The sequence below is a fragment of the Cydia fagiglandana genome, chromosome 21 (assembly GCF_963556715.1).
Source record: "Cydia fagiglandana chromosome 21, ilCydFagi1.1, whole genome shotgun sequence".
Taxonomy (NCBI): domain Eukaryota; kingdom Metazoa; phylum Arthropoda; class Insecta; order Lepidoptera; family Tortricidae; genus Cydia; species Cydia fagiglandana.
In genome coordinates, this window is record NC_085952.1 from 5,439,008 (window position 1) to 5,457,164 (window position 18,157).

The 18,157-nt window shown below is 41.4% G+C and overlaps 1 protein-coding gene across 1 annotated transcript in view; it reads left to right on the plus strand.

Annotated features, from left to right (window-relative positions):
- The window catches only part of LOC134675370 (coatomer subunit alpha), a 35,708-nt gene that overhangs the window by 12,713 nt on the left and 4,838 nt on the right, over nt 1-18,157 (plus strand). Inside the window, exons 11-16 of the mRNA XM_063533582.1 lie at nt 4,754-4,857; nt 5,956-6,122; nt 7,725-7,922; nt 11,545-11,726; nt 14,339-14,468; nt 17,299-17,407. Coding sequence (XP_063389652.1) covers nt 4,754-4,857; nt 5,956-6,122; nt 7,725-7,922; nt 11,545-11,726; nt 14,339-14,468; nt 17,299-17,407 — 890 coding nt within the window. The remainder of the gene's footprint in view (nt 1-4,753; nt 4,858-5,955; nt 6,123-7,724; nt 7,923-11,544; nt 11,727-14,338; nt 14,469-17,298; nt 17,408-18,157) is intronic.

The following is an 18,157-nucleotide window of genomic DNA, read 5'->3' on the forward strand; positions in this document are numbered from 1 at the left end:
AGTACCCGACCTCCAATTGATGTAGTCCCCGTTCAGCAACCTCGAAGAACTCGCAAAGAACGAAAGTCCTTAATAGATAGGTTTTTAGACAAGGTAAAGGAAGTAATGTCAACCGAGGGAGATCTTGAAAATAAAATTAAGGTATTTATGGAATTTATCTGGAGCGAGGTTAAGAATTTTGTTCAGAAGTATTTCACTATAGAGATGTTGTTAAAGCTATACGAAAATCTCAATAATGGCCAGTAACACAATAAAAAAGGATTTGATAAGCATCTACCAATGGAATGCTAACAGTTTAAAACCTAAAGCTCGAAACTTTGAACTATTATTACTACAAGATAAAATTCATATGGCATTTGTGAGTGAGACTTGGCTTTCTACTGAAACTACTCTCAAGTTTAATGGATATAACGTAGTTAGAGCAGACAGGTCCGATTCTTATGGTGGCCTGTGCGCCATCATACACAGATCAATAAAATTTTCACATAGACCTTATAATGTAACGAATCCTCAAATGCAAGTTATGATTATTGAAATATTTAATATCCCTGGCCTTAAACATATTATATCGATATACTGCCCTCCCTCCGTAACCACTAATCAGCATGATTGGGACTCAATCTTCAGTTTTGTTAAATCAGAATGTCTCATATTTGGTGATATGAATGCTCATCACGCCCTGTGGTCATGTAAATCCGATCGGAGAGGAGAGGCTGTGTACAAAGCTATGTTTGATAATGATTTCGTGTGTCTAAATGATGGGTCACACACTCGCATAAAATGGGTTAATGGCAGCCTGCAGACATCTTCACCTGACATCTCATTCGCTTCAACGGATATTGCTACTAATGTTAGCTGGCAGACTTGTAATGAAAACTTAGGTAGTGATCATGTGATATTAAAGATGAACTGTGGTTATATCCGATCTAAAATGTTTACCAAGAAGAGGAATTATAAAGAGGCTAACTGGGTGGAGTACAATAAAGAAGCAGAAACAGTGTTTGATGATTTAGTGAGTGATGACGTTCAAACTAGTTATGATATATTTTTGAAAAACATCCAATCATTAGCTGATAAACATATACCTTGGATCAAAACAAGTGAAGACCCTTCATCAAAATTTCGACCTAAACATTATTGGAATTCAGAAATATCCAAAGCTGTAGCAGAGAGACGTCTAGCCCTGGCAAAGGTGCGACGTAATCCTACTCCATCAAATCTTTCTTGCTGGCAAAACAAGGTGTCAAAAGCCAATGAACTAATAAAAAGGGCTAGCTCGAAAGCGTGGAAAGATTTCTGTACGAGCATCGACCATGAATCATCACCTACTACCATGTGGAGGAAAATGAGATGGATGAAAGGAAACTCTGGAGGCCGGGCTGGAGTTGATCCCGATAACGCCAGGAATCTGCTACATTCGTTGACCCCGGATAGTGTTGCTGAACCGGACCCGTCCTTTTCTAGTGTACAATCTTCTGTGTTAGAAATCCCGATTACTCTCCCTGAATTACTAAATTGTTTAAAAAAGAAGGATACTTCTCCAGGAGTTGATAACATATCTTATTCTATGATTTTTAATCTTTCAAACAATGGTAAATTAATGTTGCTCAAAATATTTAATCTCATAATTCAGACTGGGGTTGTACCGGATCAGTGGAGAGATGTCCAAATAGTCCCTATACTTAAGCCGGGGAGGGACCCCGGCTTACCATCTTCTTTGCGTCCGATTTCTTTAATGTCTTGTCCATGTAAAATTCTACACTTGATTCTTATGAAGAGAATTGAATGGTTTGTGGAGAGTCGGGGTCTACTTCCCAGCTCATCGACTGGTTTCAGACAGTCACAGTCTTGTTTGGATAATTTAGCTTTACTTACATCTGATATTCAACAAGGATTTGGTAATAAACAACCTACTGTGGCTTGTTTTCTCGACATCGATAATGCATATAATAACATAAATATAAGTTCATTAATTAAGATTTTACAAAGCATAAGCGTAGGTAGTAAGATATGTAAATATCTATGGAATTTCCTGTCTGATAGGCGCTGTAGAATCATTCTGAATTGTGGAGGTAACCCTTTAATTAGACATACTCACCAAGGATTAGCCCAAGGAGATCCCATCTCTCCTCTTTTATTTAATATCGCAACCATGGAAATAGGTAATATTATTAATAATGTTTGTATTTCACAATACGCTGATGATTTCGTGTTGTATAAAACAGTGGAAAGAGGGCGTACTTCAGATACAGTAAGTGTTCTTCAACTTTCTATTGATTGTTTGATTGGATGTCTAGAAAAAGTTGGCTTGTATCTATCTGAGAATAAATCAAAAGTATGTGTTTTTAAAAGATCACGAAAAGCTGTGAATGTTAACATAGTTGTTAATGGCAAATCTCTCGAGGTGGTTGGTAAAGCTAAGTATTTAGGATTATGGTTGGATTCAACCTTGAGATGGGGGCTCCATATAAAAGAGCTGTGTGAAAGAAATTACAAACATATTAATATTTTAAAGGTTCTAGCGGGTAGGTCTTGGGGAGTTCACCCTAAACATCTCAGGCGCCTCTATATATCTCTCATAAGAAGTCGCCTGGACTATGGTAGTTTTATTTATGGAAGTTGTGCTGTGTGTCATTTACGGAAATTAGATATTTTACAAAATAGAGCTTTGCGTGTGTGCGGAGGCTTCATTCGCAGTACTCCTGTTATAGCTATGGAAAGTGAACTCTCCATTCCTCCTCTGGTTGTGCGACGTTATTGGCTGGGTTGTAGATTTTTGCTAAGAATAAGATCAAGATCAAACAGCCCCATTATTTCCGCGTTACAGAGCATTTTGGTTAAACGTAATCTATTTTCTGATAAAAATTTTCCTTTGTTAGCAAACATCTATGATGAGTGGAAAGATTTACCTGTGCATCACTGTGACAAATTGGATATGTACTCTTTGAACACGTGGGTGTCCTCGGTCAACACCAGGTCATGTATAAAGGATAGCATTGCTTATATTGATGTTCCTAAACGGCATCAACAGAATGAGGCTTTAAGAAATTCTACATTGAGGGTGCTCACTGAGCAGTATATCCAATTTTATAAAATATACACTGATGGTTCGAAATGTGTACAAGGTGTTGGAGCAGCTCTGTTTGATCCTCAGTGCAATGTTTCACTCATGTGGAAGCTTCATGATGACGCGTGCGTTATGCGAGCTGAACTTGTAGCTATTAAAGAAGCTCTATGTTATGCAAAGAATCTAGATAATAGTGCTCCAGTTGTAATACTGTCTGACTCAAAGAGTGCACTTCAACACCTTAATCGTTGTGTTTATGGACAAAGAGGCATGCCTATTGCGTATGAAGCTCTCCAGTTAATTCATGAGTTTATTTGTAATGATAAGGTTGTTAAATTACAGTGGATTCCTTCCCACGTAGGGTTAGCAGGAAACGAGGCAGTAGATCAGCTTGCTAAAACCGCTGTAATGGATGGCTCTGTACTAGATTCTATACCATATCCAAGTGAAATAATTCCCAGAATTAAAAAAAGATGTTTACAGAAATGGGAATACCATTTTGGTGAACAAGCTTTATCAAGGGATGTAGGAATCTGGTACAGAACAATCCAAGCTAGACCCTTGTGGATACCCTGGTTTGATTCTGCCAACCTCGCTAGAAAAGTGTTAGTCTCAGCATTCCGAGTCCGGTCCGGACACATCCCTACAAATAAGTTTCTGTGTATGATGGGTGTTAAACCGTCACCTCTGTGTCTAGTCTGTCAGAGGACTGATGACTTGTCTCACGTGTTGTTGGACTGCGTCCGGAATTCGGATTTGAGAAAAAGAATTTTTGGTAGTTTGGGTTCCATGCACAATGGACAGATCAATTGTTGGTTGGCAGAACCTTTGTCTGATAATGCAATCAGTGTATACCACTTTATTGATCTCTCCCTTGAGTAGGCAATTATGAAAGCACCCATGAGGCTGACATGTTCACCCAGAGTGTCCAAAGCCTCTATAAAAATTAGATTAAAAAAAAAAAAAAATTTTGTATTATATTTAATAAAATTGATTACGCGTAAAATTATTCAATTATATATATATATATATATATATATATTATATTTCTTATCGAAACAAGGCTGCCATTTTCATTTTGGCCAAATTATAAATAGGTATAATTAAAGCCGTTCATTTCTGTGTAGGGTCGCAGTTCTAACCAAACCTAAACCTACTTTAAAAAGCCGTTCGTTTCTGTGTGGGGTCGCAGTTCTAACCTAACCTAAACCTACTTTAAAAAGCCGTTCGTTTCAGTGTGGGGTCGCAGTTCTAACCTAACCTAAACCTACTTTGATAGCCGTTCGTTTCTGTGTGGGGTCGCAGTTCTAACCTAACCTAAACGTAAAACCTAAATCTAAAATTCTTACAACAGAAAAATTTATAAATGTATAGTACGCCATATAAAAATGTATTAAAGTAATACGTCGAACAAATGAATTGCGATGTCTAGTAGTTGTGCCAATTAAAATATTTTGAAACGAATTAGCGATCAAGTAATATTCGTTGAATAGTATTTCTACGCAGTAAGAAAAATTGAAATGAATAGTATATGAAACAAAATAACGCCAAACAATATTACTAGTACTAACGTTTCGATGAATTGTTGTCGATGAAATAATATTCGATGAAAAGTTTGTCGGCAAAACAAGGGTACACCGTGTAAAATTGTCCCATAATATATTGGTTTATTTTTCTTATTTTCAGATTCAAGTTGGCGCTGGTGACTCGTCAGTACGACCAGGTGCTGCACATGGTGCGCACCGCTAAGCTGGTGGGGCAGAGCATCATCGCATATCTACAAGAGAAAGGTACTCACTATATATAGTTTGTTCATCTCAAACGTATTGTTTACATGTACAAGCTTTTATTTAGTTTCACCTGTTCCGTTGTCTGTGTGTTATCAAATCTTGCAAGTTAAATTTGATCCACTTCCCGGTTTCCGATTGAGCTGAAATTTTGCATGCATATATAAATCAGATGACAATGCAATATTATGGTACCATCGAGCTGATCTGATGATGGAGACAGGAGGTGGCCATAGGAACACTGTGATGAAACAACGCAACCTAATTGTGTTAGGGGTTTTTAGAATTGTCTCGATGAGTATTAGTTGTCTGTCGTAAGAAAATAGAGCTTGTACAAAAACTTATTTTTATAATAAACTGATCGGCGATTGGCTCTAGTCAGACCTGATGGAAAGTGAAGACAGAGCCTAAGATGTAGCTCACCGGTTCAGTAATAGCCTATTCACTCTAGCTTTAAAGAGGCCGAGGTCATACGTGACGTTATTATGAAAAGGGACCTTATCTTCGACAGTCGCCAACGCCATTGATTCATTGTGTGTGCGACTGATTCTCAGGTTTTTTACATGCTTTCTTTTTTAAATCGGTTAAAAACTGTGAAAATAAGTTAGATTTATTTATTTAAACTTTATTGCACAAAATACGTACAACAAAGTACAAATGGCGGACTTAATGCCAAATGGCATTCTCTACCAGTCAACCATAGGGCCAAACAGAGATATCTACAATTGGTGCAGAGAGAAAAATGTACCTATTAGTCGATTCAGTCCACCTATCCAATATATCTTAGGGTAGTATTCCATCTTTCCAAATTCTTTGTCTAATTTGTCCTTGCGTCTCGCATTTTGCTTTAATGAGAGAGTGAAACGCACTGACATTGGACAAAGAAATTGGACAGGTGGAATATCACCCTCATGTAGTGTAAGACCAAGAAAAGTCTGCAGCAATTTTGATAGTCCACGCAGTGCAATAGTGTAATTTATACGTCATGAGTTTGAGTTTAAAATAATCCTGGCACTGCGTGGGCTATCAAAATCGCTGCAGACTTTTCTTGGTCTAACTCTACATATGAATGTTAAACTAACAAAATAATGTATATTCTAGGTTATCCCGAAGTAGCGCTCCACTTTGTGAAAGACGCCCGAACGAGGTTGTCTCTGGCCCTACAGTGCGGCAACATCGAAGTAGCCTTAGAAGCAGCCAAGAGTTTGGATGAGAAATCTTCGTGGGACAAGCTCGCTGAGGCGGCCTTGCAGACTGGGAACCACCAGGTAATGACGACCTTATATATAGCGTAATAAGGTTCATTTAAATTCGACTTTAAATAGTACACAATAAGATACAAAATCAAGGTGGGTCAGGAGGTGAGACAATCATGAGGTGACATACTAAAAACGACCTTATGAGGTGCGTAATTAGGTTCAAAGTCTAGTTGGCTTTCTTTGTGGCTAAATCGAGGTAGCTTTAAAAGCAGCCAAGAGTTTGGATGAGAAATCTTCGTAGGACAAGCTTGCTGAGGCTGCGTTACAGACTGGGAACCATCAGGTAATGTACTAAATACAACCTTATATATAGCGTAATAAGGTTCATCTAAATTCGACTTTAAATAGTACACAATAAGATACAAAATCAAGGTGGGTCAGGAGGTGAGACAATCATGAGGTGACACACTAAAAACGACCTTATGAGGTGCGTAATTAGGTTCAAAGTCTAGTTGGCTTTCTTTGTGGCTAAATCGAGGTAGCTTTAAAAGCAGCCAAGAGTTTGGATGAGAAATCTTCGTAGGACAAGCTTGCTGAGGCTGCGTTGCAGACTGAGAACCACCAGGTAATCTGCTAAATTCGACTTTAATATTACACAATAAGATTCAAAATCAAGGTGGGTCAGGAGGTGAGACAATCATGAGGTGACACACTAAATACGACCTTATGATGTGCGTAATTAAGTTCAAAGTCTAGTTGGCTTTCTTTGTGGCTAAATCGAGGTAGCTTTAAAAGCAGCCAAGAGTTTGGATGAGAAATCTTCGTAGGACAAGCTTGCTGAGGCGGCCTTGCAGACTGGGAACCATCAGGTAATGTACTAAATACAACCTTATATGTAGCATGATATGGTCCAAAATCTAAGTGGCTTAATTAATGACTAAGACCCTCGAGAAATCTTCGTGGGACAAACTCGCTGAGGCTGCTTTGTAATGAATTTTTGATCTTATAACATGTATATTTAGGTCCGAAATCTAGTTGGCTTTAAAGGCGAGAAAATCACCTTGACCTTTTAGGTAAATGAAACCGACCAAGTGCGAGTCTGATTCGCGCACGAAGGGTTATTACCATTACGCAAAAAACGGCAAAAAATCACGTTTGTTGGGAGCCCCATTTAAATATTTAGTTTATTTTGTTTTTAGTATTTGTTAGTATAGCGGCAACAGAAATACATCATCTGTCTGTGTCCAGCTATCACAGTTCATGAGATACAGCCTGGTGACAGATAGCTAGACGGACAGTGGAGTCTTAGTCATAGGGTCCCGTTTTTACCCTTTGGGTACGGAACCCTAAAAAATAAAATGTCTATTATGGTTTTAGCTTTATTTATTTATTTAATTCAGGCAACAAGGCTCATATTACAAATACCTTACAGACTAACATACATACGTATTTTATAAACTTAAAACTAAACGCTATTTAGACGACAAAACGGCGTGGCTCCGTTGCATCGGCTGCTCTTGTGTCGGATTCGGCAGTTTGCCCCGGAACCTCCAAAACACGACACCTTTCGGCCAGAAGTCGGCGCACTCGATGGTCCCCTGCAGCGGTCGCGGCGCGCTTTATATCTATTATCGTTGAATTGAAACTGACATATTATTTCCCCCCCAACAGATCGTCGAGATGTGCTACCAACGCACGAAGAACTTCGACAAACTGTCCTTCCTGTATCTCATCACCGGCAACTTGGAGAAGCTTCGCAAGATGATGAAGATCGCGGAGATCCGCAAAGACACCTCCGCGCAGTTCCAAGGGGCGCTGTTACTGGGTGATGCTGCAGAGAGAGTCAGGCTGCTTAAAGGCGCGGGACAGGTGAGACAACACTATCTAAACTCTCTCTCTCTCTCTGGTAGTCAGGAGAAGCTTCGCAAGATGAAGATCGCGGAGATCCGCAAAGACACCTCCGCGCAGTTCCAAGGGGCGCTGTTACTGGGTGATGCTGCAGAGAGAGTCAGGCTGCTTAAAGGCGCGGGACAGGTGAGACAACACTATCTAAACTCTCTCTCTCTCTCTGGTAGTCAGGAGAAGCTTCGCAAGATGAAGATCGCGGAGATCCGCAAAGACACCTCCGCGCAGTTCCAAGGGGCGCTGTTACTGGGTGATGCTGCAGAGAGAGTCAGGCTGCTTAAAGGCGCGGGACAGGTGAGACAACACTATCTAAACTCTCTCTCTCTCTCTCTGGTAGCCAGGAGAAGCTTCGCAAGATGAAGATCGCGGAGATCCGCAAAGACACCTCCGCGCAGTTCCAAGGGGCGCTGTTACTGGGTGATGCTGCAGAGAGAGTCAGGCTGCTTAAAGGCGCGGGACAGGTGAGACAACACTATCTAAACTCTCTCTCTCTCTCTGGTAGCCAGGAGAAGCTTCGCAAGATGAAGATCGCGGAGATCCGCAAAGACACCTCCGCGCAGTTCCAAGGGGCGCTGTTACTGGGTGATGCTGCAGAGAGAGTCAGGCTGCTTAAAGGCGCGGGACAGGTGAGACAACACTATCTAAACTCTCTCTCTCTCTCTGGTAGCCAGGAGAAGCTTCGCAAGATGAAGATCGCGGAGATCCGCAAAGACACCTCCGCGCAGTTCCAAGGGGCGCTGTTACTGGGTGATGCTGCAGAGAGAGTCAGGCTGCTTAAAGGCGCGGGACAGGTGAGACAACACTATCTAAACTCTCTCTCTCTCTCTGGTAGCCAGGAGAAGCTTCGCAAGATGAAGATCGCGGAGATCCGCAAAGACACCTCCGCGCAGTTCCAAGGGGCGCTGTTACTGGGTGATGCTGCAGAGAGAGTCAGGCTGCTTAAAGGCGCGGGACAGGTGAGACAACACTATCTAAACTCTCTCTCTCTCTGGTAGCCAGGAGAAGCTTCGCAAGATGAAGATCGCGGAGATCCGCAAAGACACCTCCGCGCAGTTCCAAGGGGCGCTGTTACTGGGTGATGCTGCAGAGAGAGTCAGGCTGCTTAAAGGCGCGGGACAGGTGAGACAACACTATCTAAACTCTCTCTCTCTCTCTCTGGTAGTCAGGAGAAGCTTCGCAAGATGAAGATCGCGGAGATCCGCAAAGACACCTCCGCGCAGTTCCAAGGGGCGCTGTTACTGGGTGATGCTGCAGAGAGAGTCAGGCTGCTTAAAGGCGCGGGACAGGTGAGACAACACTATCTAAACTCTCTCTCTCTCTCTGGTAGCCAGGAGAAGCTTCGCAAGATGAAGATCGCGGAGATCCGCAAAGACACCTCCGCGCAGTTCCAAGGGGCGCTGTTACTGGGTGATGCTGCAGAGAGAGTCAGGCTGCTTAAAGGCGCGGGACAGGTGAGACAACACTATCTAAACTCTCTCTCTCTCTCTGGTAGCCAGGAGAAGCTTCGCAAGATGAAGATCGCGGAGATCCGCAAAGACACCTCCGCGCAGTTCCAAGGGGCGCTGTTACTGGGTGATGCTGCAGAGAGAGTCAGGCTGCTTAAAGGCGCGGGACAGGTGAGACAACACTATCTAAACTCTCTCTCTCTCTCTGGTAGCCAGGAGAAGCTTCGCAAGATGAAGATCGCGGAGATCCGCAAAGACACCTCCGCGCAGTTCCAAGGGGCGCTGTTACTGGGTGATGCTGCAGAGAGAGTCAGGCTGCTTAAAGGCGCGGGACAGGTGAGACAACACTATCTAAACTCTCTCTCTCTCTCTGGTAGCCAGGAGAAGCTTCGCAAGATGAAGATCGCGGAGATCCGCAAAGACACCTCCGCGCAGTTCCAAGGGGCGCTGTTACTGGGTGATGCTGCAGAGAGAGTCAGGCTGCTTAAAGGCGCGGGACAGGTGAGACAACACTATCTAAACTCTCTCTCTCTCTGGTAGCCAGGAGAAGCTTCGCAAGATGAAGATCGCGGAGATCCGCAAAGACACCTCCGCGCAGTTCCAAGGGGCGCTGTTACTGGGTGATGCTGCAGAGAGAGTCACGCTGCTTAAAGGCGCGGGACAGGTGAGACAACACTATCTAAACTCTCTCTCTCTCTCTGGTAGCCAGGAGAAGCTTCGCAAGATGAAGATCGCGGAGATCCGCAAAGACACCTCCGCGCAGTTCCAAGGGGCGCTGTTACTGGGTGATGCTGCAGAGAGAGTCAGGCTGCTTAAAGGCGCGGGACAGGTGAGGCAACACTATCTAAACTGTCTCTCTCTGGTAGCCAGGATAAGCTTCGCAAGATGAAGACCGCAGAGATTCGCAAAGACACCTCCGCGCAGTTCCAAGGGGCGCTGTTACTGGGTGATGCTGCAGAGAGAGTCAGGCTGCTTAAAGGCGCGGGACAGGTGAGACAACACTATCTAAACTGTCTCTCTCTGGTAGCCAGGATAAGCTTCGCAAGATGAAGATCGCAGAGATCTGTAAAGACACCTCCGCGCAGTTCCAAGGGGCGCTGTTACTGGGTGATGCTGCAGAGAGAGTCAGGCTGCTTAAAGGCGCGGGACAGGTGAGACAACACTATCTAAACTGTCTCTCTCTGGTAGCCAGGATAAGCTTCGCAAGATGAAGATCGCAGAGATCTGTAAAGACACCTCCGCGGAGTTCCAAGGGGCGCTGTTACTGGGTGATGCTGCAGAGAGAGTCAGGCTGCTAAAAGGCGCGGGACAGGTAAAATATTCAGCCAATTAATAATACTCTCTTTTATTAAATCAAAATCGTCAGCGATTTAAAAACTTCATAAAAAGTGGAATTCTCATTGCATAATTTTCTGGTGCGTGGCACACGTAAATTGTCTAGAAAATTATTTAAATGTCTGGATCGATTTTGTACAAGGAAACCCCAAACAAAGAAATACGTAAGATAAAAAGTTTAAACAGTCCATTTTTTGATAGTTTTACCGTTTCTCGATGCCATGTGTGGCTGACTTTATTTTTAATTCTACCGTCAGCTTCGTTACTACTAAGAACTTTTCGATCTTGCATCGTTTCAGGCCCCTATTTCACCACCGTGACAGGTCCGACAATTGTCGACATCACTGTTACTGACGTCACAGGCTTCCATTATCATCATAAACATCGCAAGAGAAATACCTGTTTTTCCCCGATATAATAAAGTTTTTTATATAATACAATGATGGTGACAAACAAGAATACGGCCCACCCGATGATAAGCGGTAACCGTAGCCCATGGATACCTGTGACGTCAGCAACAAAGAGACTTGTCGAATTGTCGCACCTGTCACCGTGGTGAAATAGGGGCCTGGTTTTCCGTCACTGAATCACTCAACGCTTAAGCTGCCAATGTAGCCCACAAGGTGCCAGAATCTACAATGCACAGAATACGTACGTAAACTGTGGAGGGCAGCACTTTCTTTGGCGTGAAAGTATCGATGTATAGTTTATATTTCCCGTTCAGGCCACAAGATGGCAGGTCCTCCATCGCGCACGGTCCCTATAACCGGAAGAAAAATCTTACCTAAAAATGTAATTTTCCCCAGCTGTCCCTAGCCTACCTGACGGCAGCCAATCACAAGCTGGACGAGGAGGCGGAAGCCCTGAAGGCGCAGCTGGAGGCGGCGGGCGGCCCGGTGCCGGAGGTGAAGCTGCAGGACAAGGTGCTCCGCCCCCCGCTCCCGGTGCAGAACTCGCAGCCCAACTGGCCTCTACTCGCAGTCTCCAAGTAAGTAATAGTACATTGTGCAATATGGGATGGGGCGTAAGTTGAATATTGTAAACGAGAGTAAGTTAAGTAAGAGTAAGGCAAGCCGTCGCGATTTATAGACTCGAGTTTGCAATATTATTACGCCCCGAGTTACACACAATGTTTTTCATCACACTTGCGATACAAAAATTAAGTATAAAGACAAAAAACTATTAATTATGGCACTAGAAACTTCATAACTCCCTAGGGAGAACGCTTTTTCTATAACTCCTGCTAAACCTGCGTGCAATTCCACATTTACTGAGCGAATGTGATGAAATAGTTATTTGTTATCCAAGGGGGCAAATTTGCTCTTTAAGCGCTCGTGCTAATATTGATATCAAAAAAAATCAAACCAAATCAAATCCAAATGAATGTTATTAAATATGTATATATCATTCAAAATCATCATTTAAAAGTCAATTCTCCCAGCAAACATAAGAAAATAACTCAAAATTTGCATTTGATTACTTTGCCTCACATGTGAATAAAATGTAACTTTGCTATAAGTTTTTGAACAATCAAGAGAGCCTTTACCAGTTGGTGTGGTGAAAATTATATTATTACAGTAGGGATATCTTTTAGGTCTAAATTACAGAATGCTTTTAGAAGTTACTTTACAGAATGGCGCGAAAATGGCATGAAATAACCTCAGTGGATTACCATGATTTAATAACGAGTTGACGAAAAAACCGGTCAAGTGCAAGTCGGACTCGCGTTCCAAGGGTTCCGTTCCGTACATTACTCAATTTTTAACAATGTATTTTTTATGTGGAACGTGAATGAACTGTCTTTAAAAAACCCGTAAGGGTCGGATCAAAAACTAAGTAATTAAGTACAACTCGCGCTTGACTGCCGATTTCTAATAAGTTTTCCTGTCATCTATAGATAAAGAATTATTTTGTGTATTTTTTTCACAATTTTAGATCCAGTAGTTTCGGAGATAAAGGGGGTTTAGAGTTGCACAATTTAATAATGTTTAATAATCGTGAACGTTTAAATCAGTACTTTTAACCTTTTAACCGCCAGCAATTTTTGATCGAGCGTGCTCGTGTCGCCACCGACAGTAATTGTACCACGCAGAGTAAGGTTGGCATAGTTACGGGAATTATAAATGTGCTGTAAAAACCAAATCAGATATTTGTCTTATTTATCAGACTGTGGCGAAATGAGCTGGATATGTATGTCTTATACAGGGTGGAAAGGCACGGCGATCCTTTCCGCAAAAGGGGGATTGTTTAGCCTAAGCTCTATATTTTCTCTATAGAAACTATGTTAATATGGGCAACCGTTTCTAAATTATGGCCTTTTAAACATCCGTGCAAAAAACTACTTTGTTCTAACCCTAACAGGTGACAGGGTCAATGAACTTACTTGTAAACAATCAGTATACGACAGGAAATTATGCTAATTTGTTGCCATATAACCATTCTTAGGTCTGCTTACAACACGGTAAGAATCGTTGCAGGATTTTCGCTTTCCTAGTGGTTCCACTTGTTCAATACTTGAATGAAGTAGTTATGTTATTCCTTAATATTAATAATACTAACCACAACATTGTTTACAACGACAGTTCAAATTGTGACATTGACAACCACTCAGAGTACGCAATCGTCTTATAAATATCTCTGGTTTCCTTGACTGATAAAAAGGTTTTAGTTTCTTAACACGTTTCACAAAATTATTTTCGAATAATTGGAAACTATCTAAAATAATAAAAAATTACAAGTAGGTTGTGTTTGATTTACCAAATGAACTTGCAAAAATGAAATACTAAGAATAAATCAAGAATAAATACTTCTTAAATACCTAACTAACAAACCTTCTTGTGTGGTAGGAAATAGACAAGACGTCTGATGTTTTAAATTAAATTGTCATTGAACTTTACTTCATATTTACTTTATTTCATATTCTTCAAATAAAAATGCCATTGTTAGATGCTCGTGGTTATTTAAATTTGTGGGGCTGTGTAAAAGATATGGTGCACCAAACGGAATGTGAAACTGCGGACGAAATGAGACATTAAAGGCTAATCGCTGCTTTTGACAATCTGCGGAGGAAAAATGACGAAGAGCATAAACTATCGCATAGGCAATGTGCGCGGGCTCGGGTGCGTGCTGCGGCGTACATTATAAGACACGTAGGTATATTTGAACACCGTATGTGAAGAGAAGGATAGTGTTAAATATTGTCAAAAAGTAATTATCTAGGAAAGTAATAAAATTGTTTGTAATATTTTTGCATTCATTTGATTTATTTGTCATTTATGCGTCATTCATACATCTTTGCGCTTCTGTCAACGATCGGAAAAAAGCGTAAAGTCCCGAGCTTTCCCGACGGAGATCCTTAATCTAGCCGTCATGTGCTCATGCTATAGGGTTATCACCACAGTTAAAAAGTAGAAAATTTGGTATTTTTATTTTTTACTCAATTAACGATTCTTACCATTACCAATCTGCTCTGTATCACTTAAACGACCTAATACTTCCGGGAAGGATCGTCGTGCCTTTCCACCCTGTATATCAGACTCTGGCGGTTAAAGGGTTAATTTATTTCTGACCTTAATGGCAAATAATTTTGCTTGTCTACAGGTCCCTGTTCGAGGTCGCGAGCGCAGCGCGCGCTAGCGGCCTGGACACCGGCGTGGGTGCTGTCGGTGACGAGCCCCTGGAGGCTGGCGGCGCTTGGAACGATGACGAGGATGTACTTCAAGAAAACAAGGTACAGTCAACAGCACAAGTTGCTAAGCGGGCGAGGTGATAAGATAAGATAAAATATAGTTTATTCAAGTAGGCATACATATTACAATGCGCTTATAAACGTCAAATAAACCTTTACCGGCTCCAACCGTACACCTATGTCCCAAGAAGATTTAAATCCCCCCTCAATTGGAGGAGGGTATCCCAATATGGGACCGGCAACAAACTCGGCGGGACACATCTTTTCAAAACATTAATACATCTTATAATTAACATGCATTACGAGTAATTAAGAAAAATACAATTTAAATTACTATAGAATTCATGCAATTATACTCAGTGAGTACATAACTTTTGCTACGGGTAGGCGGAGAGGAAATTAAACAAAGAGTTAAGAAAAGTAACTAATTTATTCTCCGCCGCAAGCACACGAATAGGTCGTAGGGTAGGGTTCTAGGCCGGTACTGATTTTGCTCCGAGGACAGTTCCACCACGCAAGTACTCCCCTGAAGCTGCCGGAGCCACTGAGGGTTTGGAGACGGAGACGGACGAGCTGAGGGACGTCAGCTGGGCCGCTCAGGAACTGCCGGCTGGTCTTCACGGCTACGGTCTTAGCCGTAACTAGGCTCCCTGGAATTTATTTCCATAGTGTGAAGAGAAGTTCTTTATATGTCTCCGCTGACTGTACCCGGCACGGCAAGAAGCGAAGCAGGAAGCAGTACTGCGTGATGATGATGGTGAAAGTTTGGTGATGTGCGGAATGGTACAGTCAGACGGAGTTTACACTTTGCACTGATGTTAAGTTTAAAAGAACAAGTTATAAAACAAAACTGAGTATAGGATCTAACGGTCAAATTTTGAATTTAAAAATTACTGGAAATTAAATTATCTCATAGACTTTAAATAAACACAATTTAGCAATTAAAACGAGATGAAATAAGAGTGGAATGATTGCAAGAGTACCTAAATTAAGTGGCAAGCAAAATCACACAAAGAAATAGCATAGCGAAATAGCCGTTAGAAATAACATTCAAATCTACCTGCTTAGAATAAGCGTAAGAAATGTTCAACACTTACCCAAAGGGGATTTATTACACTGAATTTAGTGAATTAGTACTGAACGAGTACAAGAAAAAGAAAAAATCTAAAATTCGATTTTAAAACTCGCCGGCTACGTCTAGAGTCGCTTGCGCGGAGACAAAGCGAACGTGCGCCGGCTTCGAAAGCTAGATCTGTCTGACCGGCAGCGCTGGCGAGTGGGCCGACGCGGGAGCAGGGCGCGGGGCGGGGAACGCCAACAGCCGGTTACTTCGAAACAAAGGAATGTTGCGCGAAGTACAGTGCGTCGCAGAAAAGAGGACACAAGTTGAGACTTGATACTAAGTATTTATATAATGTTAATGTATTTTAATTTTAGTGTATTTTAGGTAAGTGTTTTATTATTATTAAGGTATTTATGTTTTTATTAGGATATTAGTTATCTAATGATTTAATTTAACTATTGTAAATGTAACCAAGGTTATGTAACGTTTTTACGTTACACTTTATAGAATTTGATATAAAAAAATAAACATATATGTACATGAAATCATACAAATACGTAGCTCTTTCAGAAAACATCAAATTCTTACAAAAGGAAAAGAAAATAAAATCAATAAAAGAAATGTTGGTGTTGTGTTGGCATGTTGGTGTTCAAAATTACCTTGACGCGCTCTTATTCTCTTAGCGCCACTTGCACCATCCCACTGACCCGGGGTTAACCGGTTAAACCGTTAACACGGTGTCAAATTGTACTGGTAACCATGGTAACTCCAGGTTTAACCGGTTAACCCTGGTTAGTGGGACGGTGCAAGTGGCCGTTAACAATAAAGTCGCGTCAAGATCATTTTGAACACCTCGCCCGCTTAGCAACTATTACGGCTGACTGTAAGTGGAATACAATACGAATCTTGGAGGATATAACCTAACGGAGTAGCCATTAACAGGCGTTCCCCTCTGTCGAAAATAGGCGGCCAATAGGGAGTGTTACTGCAATGTTCTGCCGCCAGAGTGCAGCACTAATTTGTTTAGTAAACCATAAAGTAAGTTATACATACTAGGCCTTGAACGGTTTCTTGACAAGTTTTCACTAGGACATTGATGCACCAAGGCGGTTTGTTTACAGTTTACAGGTCTACCGCGAAACTTGAAAATCTAAATTTCTTTATCTGCCCCTCTATCGATCGAATAAGCAAGAGTGACATAGAGAGGCAGAAACCGAACTTTCGATTGTCGTGAAAACGGTAGGCCATGTGATCATGTTGACCGAGATGAGTGTCAATGTCATTGATGATGTCAATGAGGTTTGTTTACTGTATGTGCTAGTGGTGCCATCTACGCAGAGCCTTGCCTATTATTATATTCCCTCTGTATCCTCGTGCCGCCCACCATACAAAATTATAGCCAAGGAAATTAAAATCTTGTTGTATTTTCAATAGGGTTGAATTTCATTTGTTTGAAAATTTTACAAGACAAATGAAATGCTACCTACATTGTTTTTAATTAAGGTTGACATTCCATCGAAACTGAGTGTACATCCTAATGTACATTGGGCGGTACGAGCATTAGAAATAAGGTAAACAATCTTGATGTGTCTTTTAATTGAAAAACACATTTTAAAAATAAATTACGGCAAATATGTAACAATTATGAATCTAATACGATCAATTATATTCTTTTGCTTTCATAACTAATAGTTATTGATTTTTAAAAAGCGTTTTTCAATTAAAAGACATGTTAAGATCGCTTACCTTCTTGCAAGTTCTTTCTAATGCTAAAAAAAAAACGAACTATAATGTTATGTGATGTTATAGGAGGCAGGTGATGGCGACGAGGAGCCAATGGAAGACGCTTGCGATGATGGAGGCTGGGACGTAGGCGACGAGGACCTCGACCTGCCCGAGGAGCTGGCTCCTGTTTCTGGTAAGAGCGTTTTCACATTGTCCTCACCGATATCGGATATATACTTGGTCAAGCAAATCTTGTCAGTAGAAAAAGACGCGAAATTCACATATTCTATGGCACGATAACCCTTCACGCCTAATTTTTTTTAAATTTGCCGCCTTTTTCTACTGACAAGATTTGCTTGACCAACTATACCATCCTACACCCGCCTCCGCCGAAGCGCCGCACCGATATCGGATGTCGGAAGACGCATATGACGAAAATAGCTGCAGCAGAGTGCCATTGGCATTAAGTCCATAGTTTTTTATCGTTTTTTTAGCGTTATTTATCGTTTTTTACGCTTATATCTTACATTTTACTTCCTTCAGACATCCGATATCGGATCGGACAATGTGAAAACGCTCTAACAACACTTGTTTTATATCATAAGCTTTCCAAAGTAACAGCCATGAAATACTAAATACTTATGAGCAATAAGGTGTCAATTTGTCATTGTCAAATGTTTAAATTCGTCGCGAAAGCGATGACACTTGACGTACACCTATTTTCCTTCATAGTAGGGTGTCCATTTGTATCCAGAAGTTATCAATTTGAACGATATTATTAAGTGTAATTTATTAGATGGTCTAGTTAATTGCTTCATATCGTACTCGATCTCACGTATTGAATTTTTAACTTCTGTTAGGAACGTTCTTCGTTCTTCTTCCATCGAAACTTCGTTTCTTGACCCTCGTTCGAAACGTCATTGCTGATCTTATAAGCATGAAC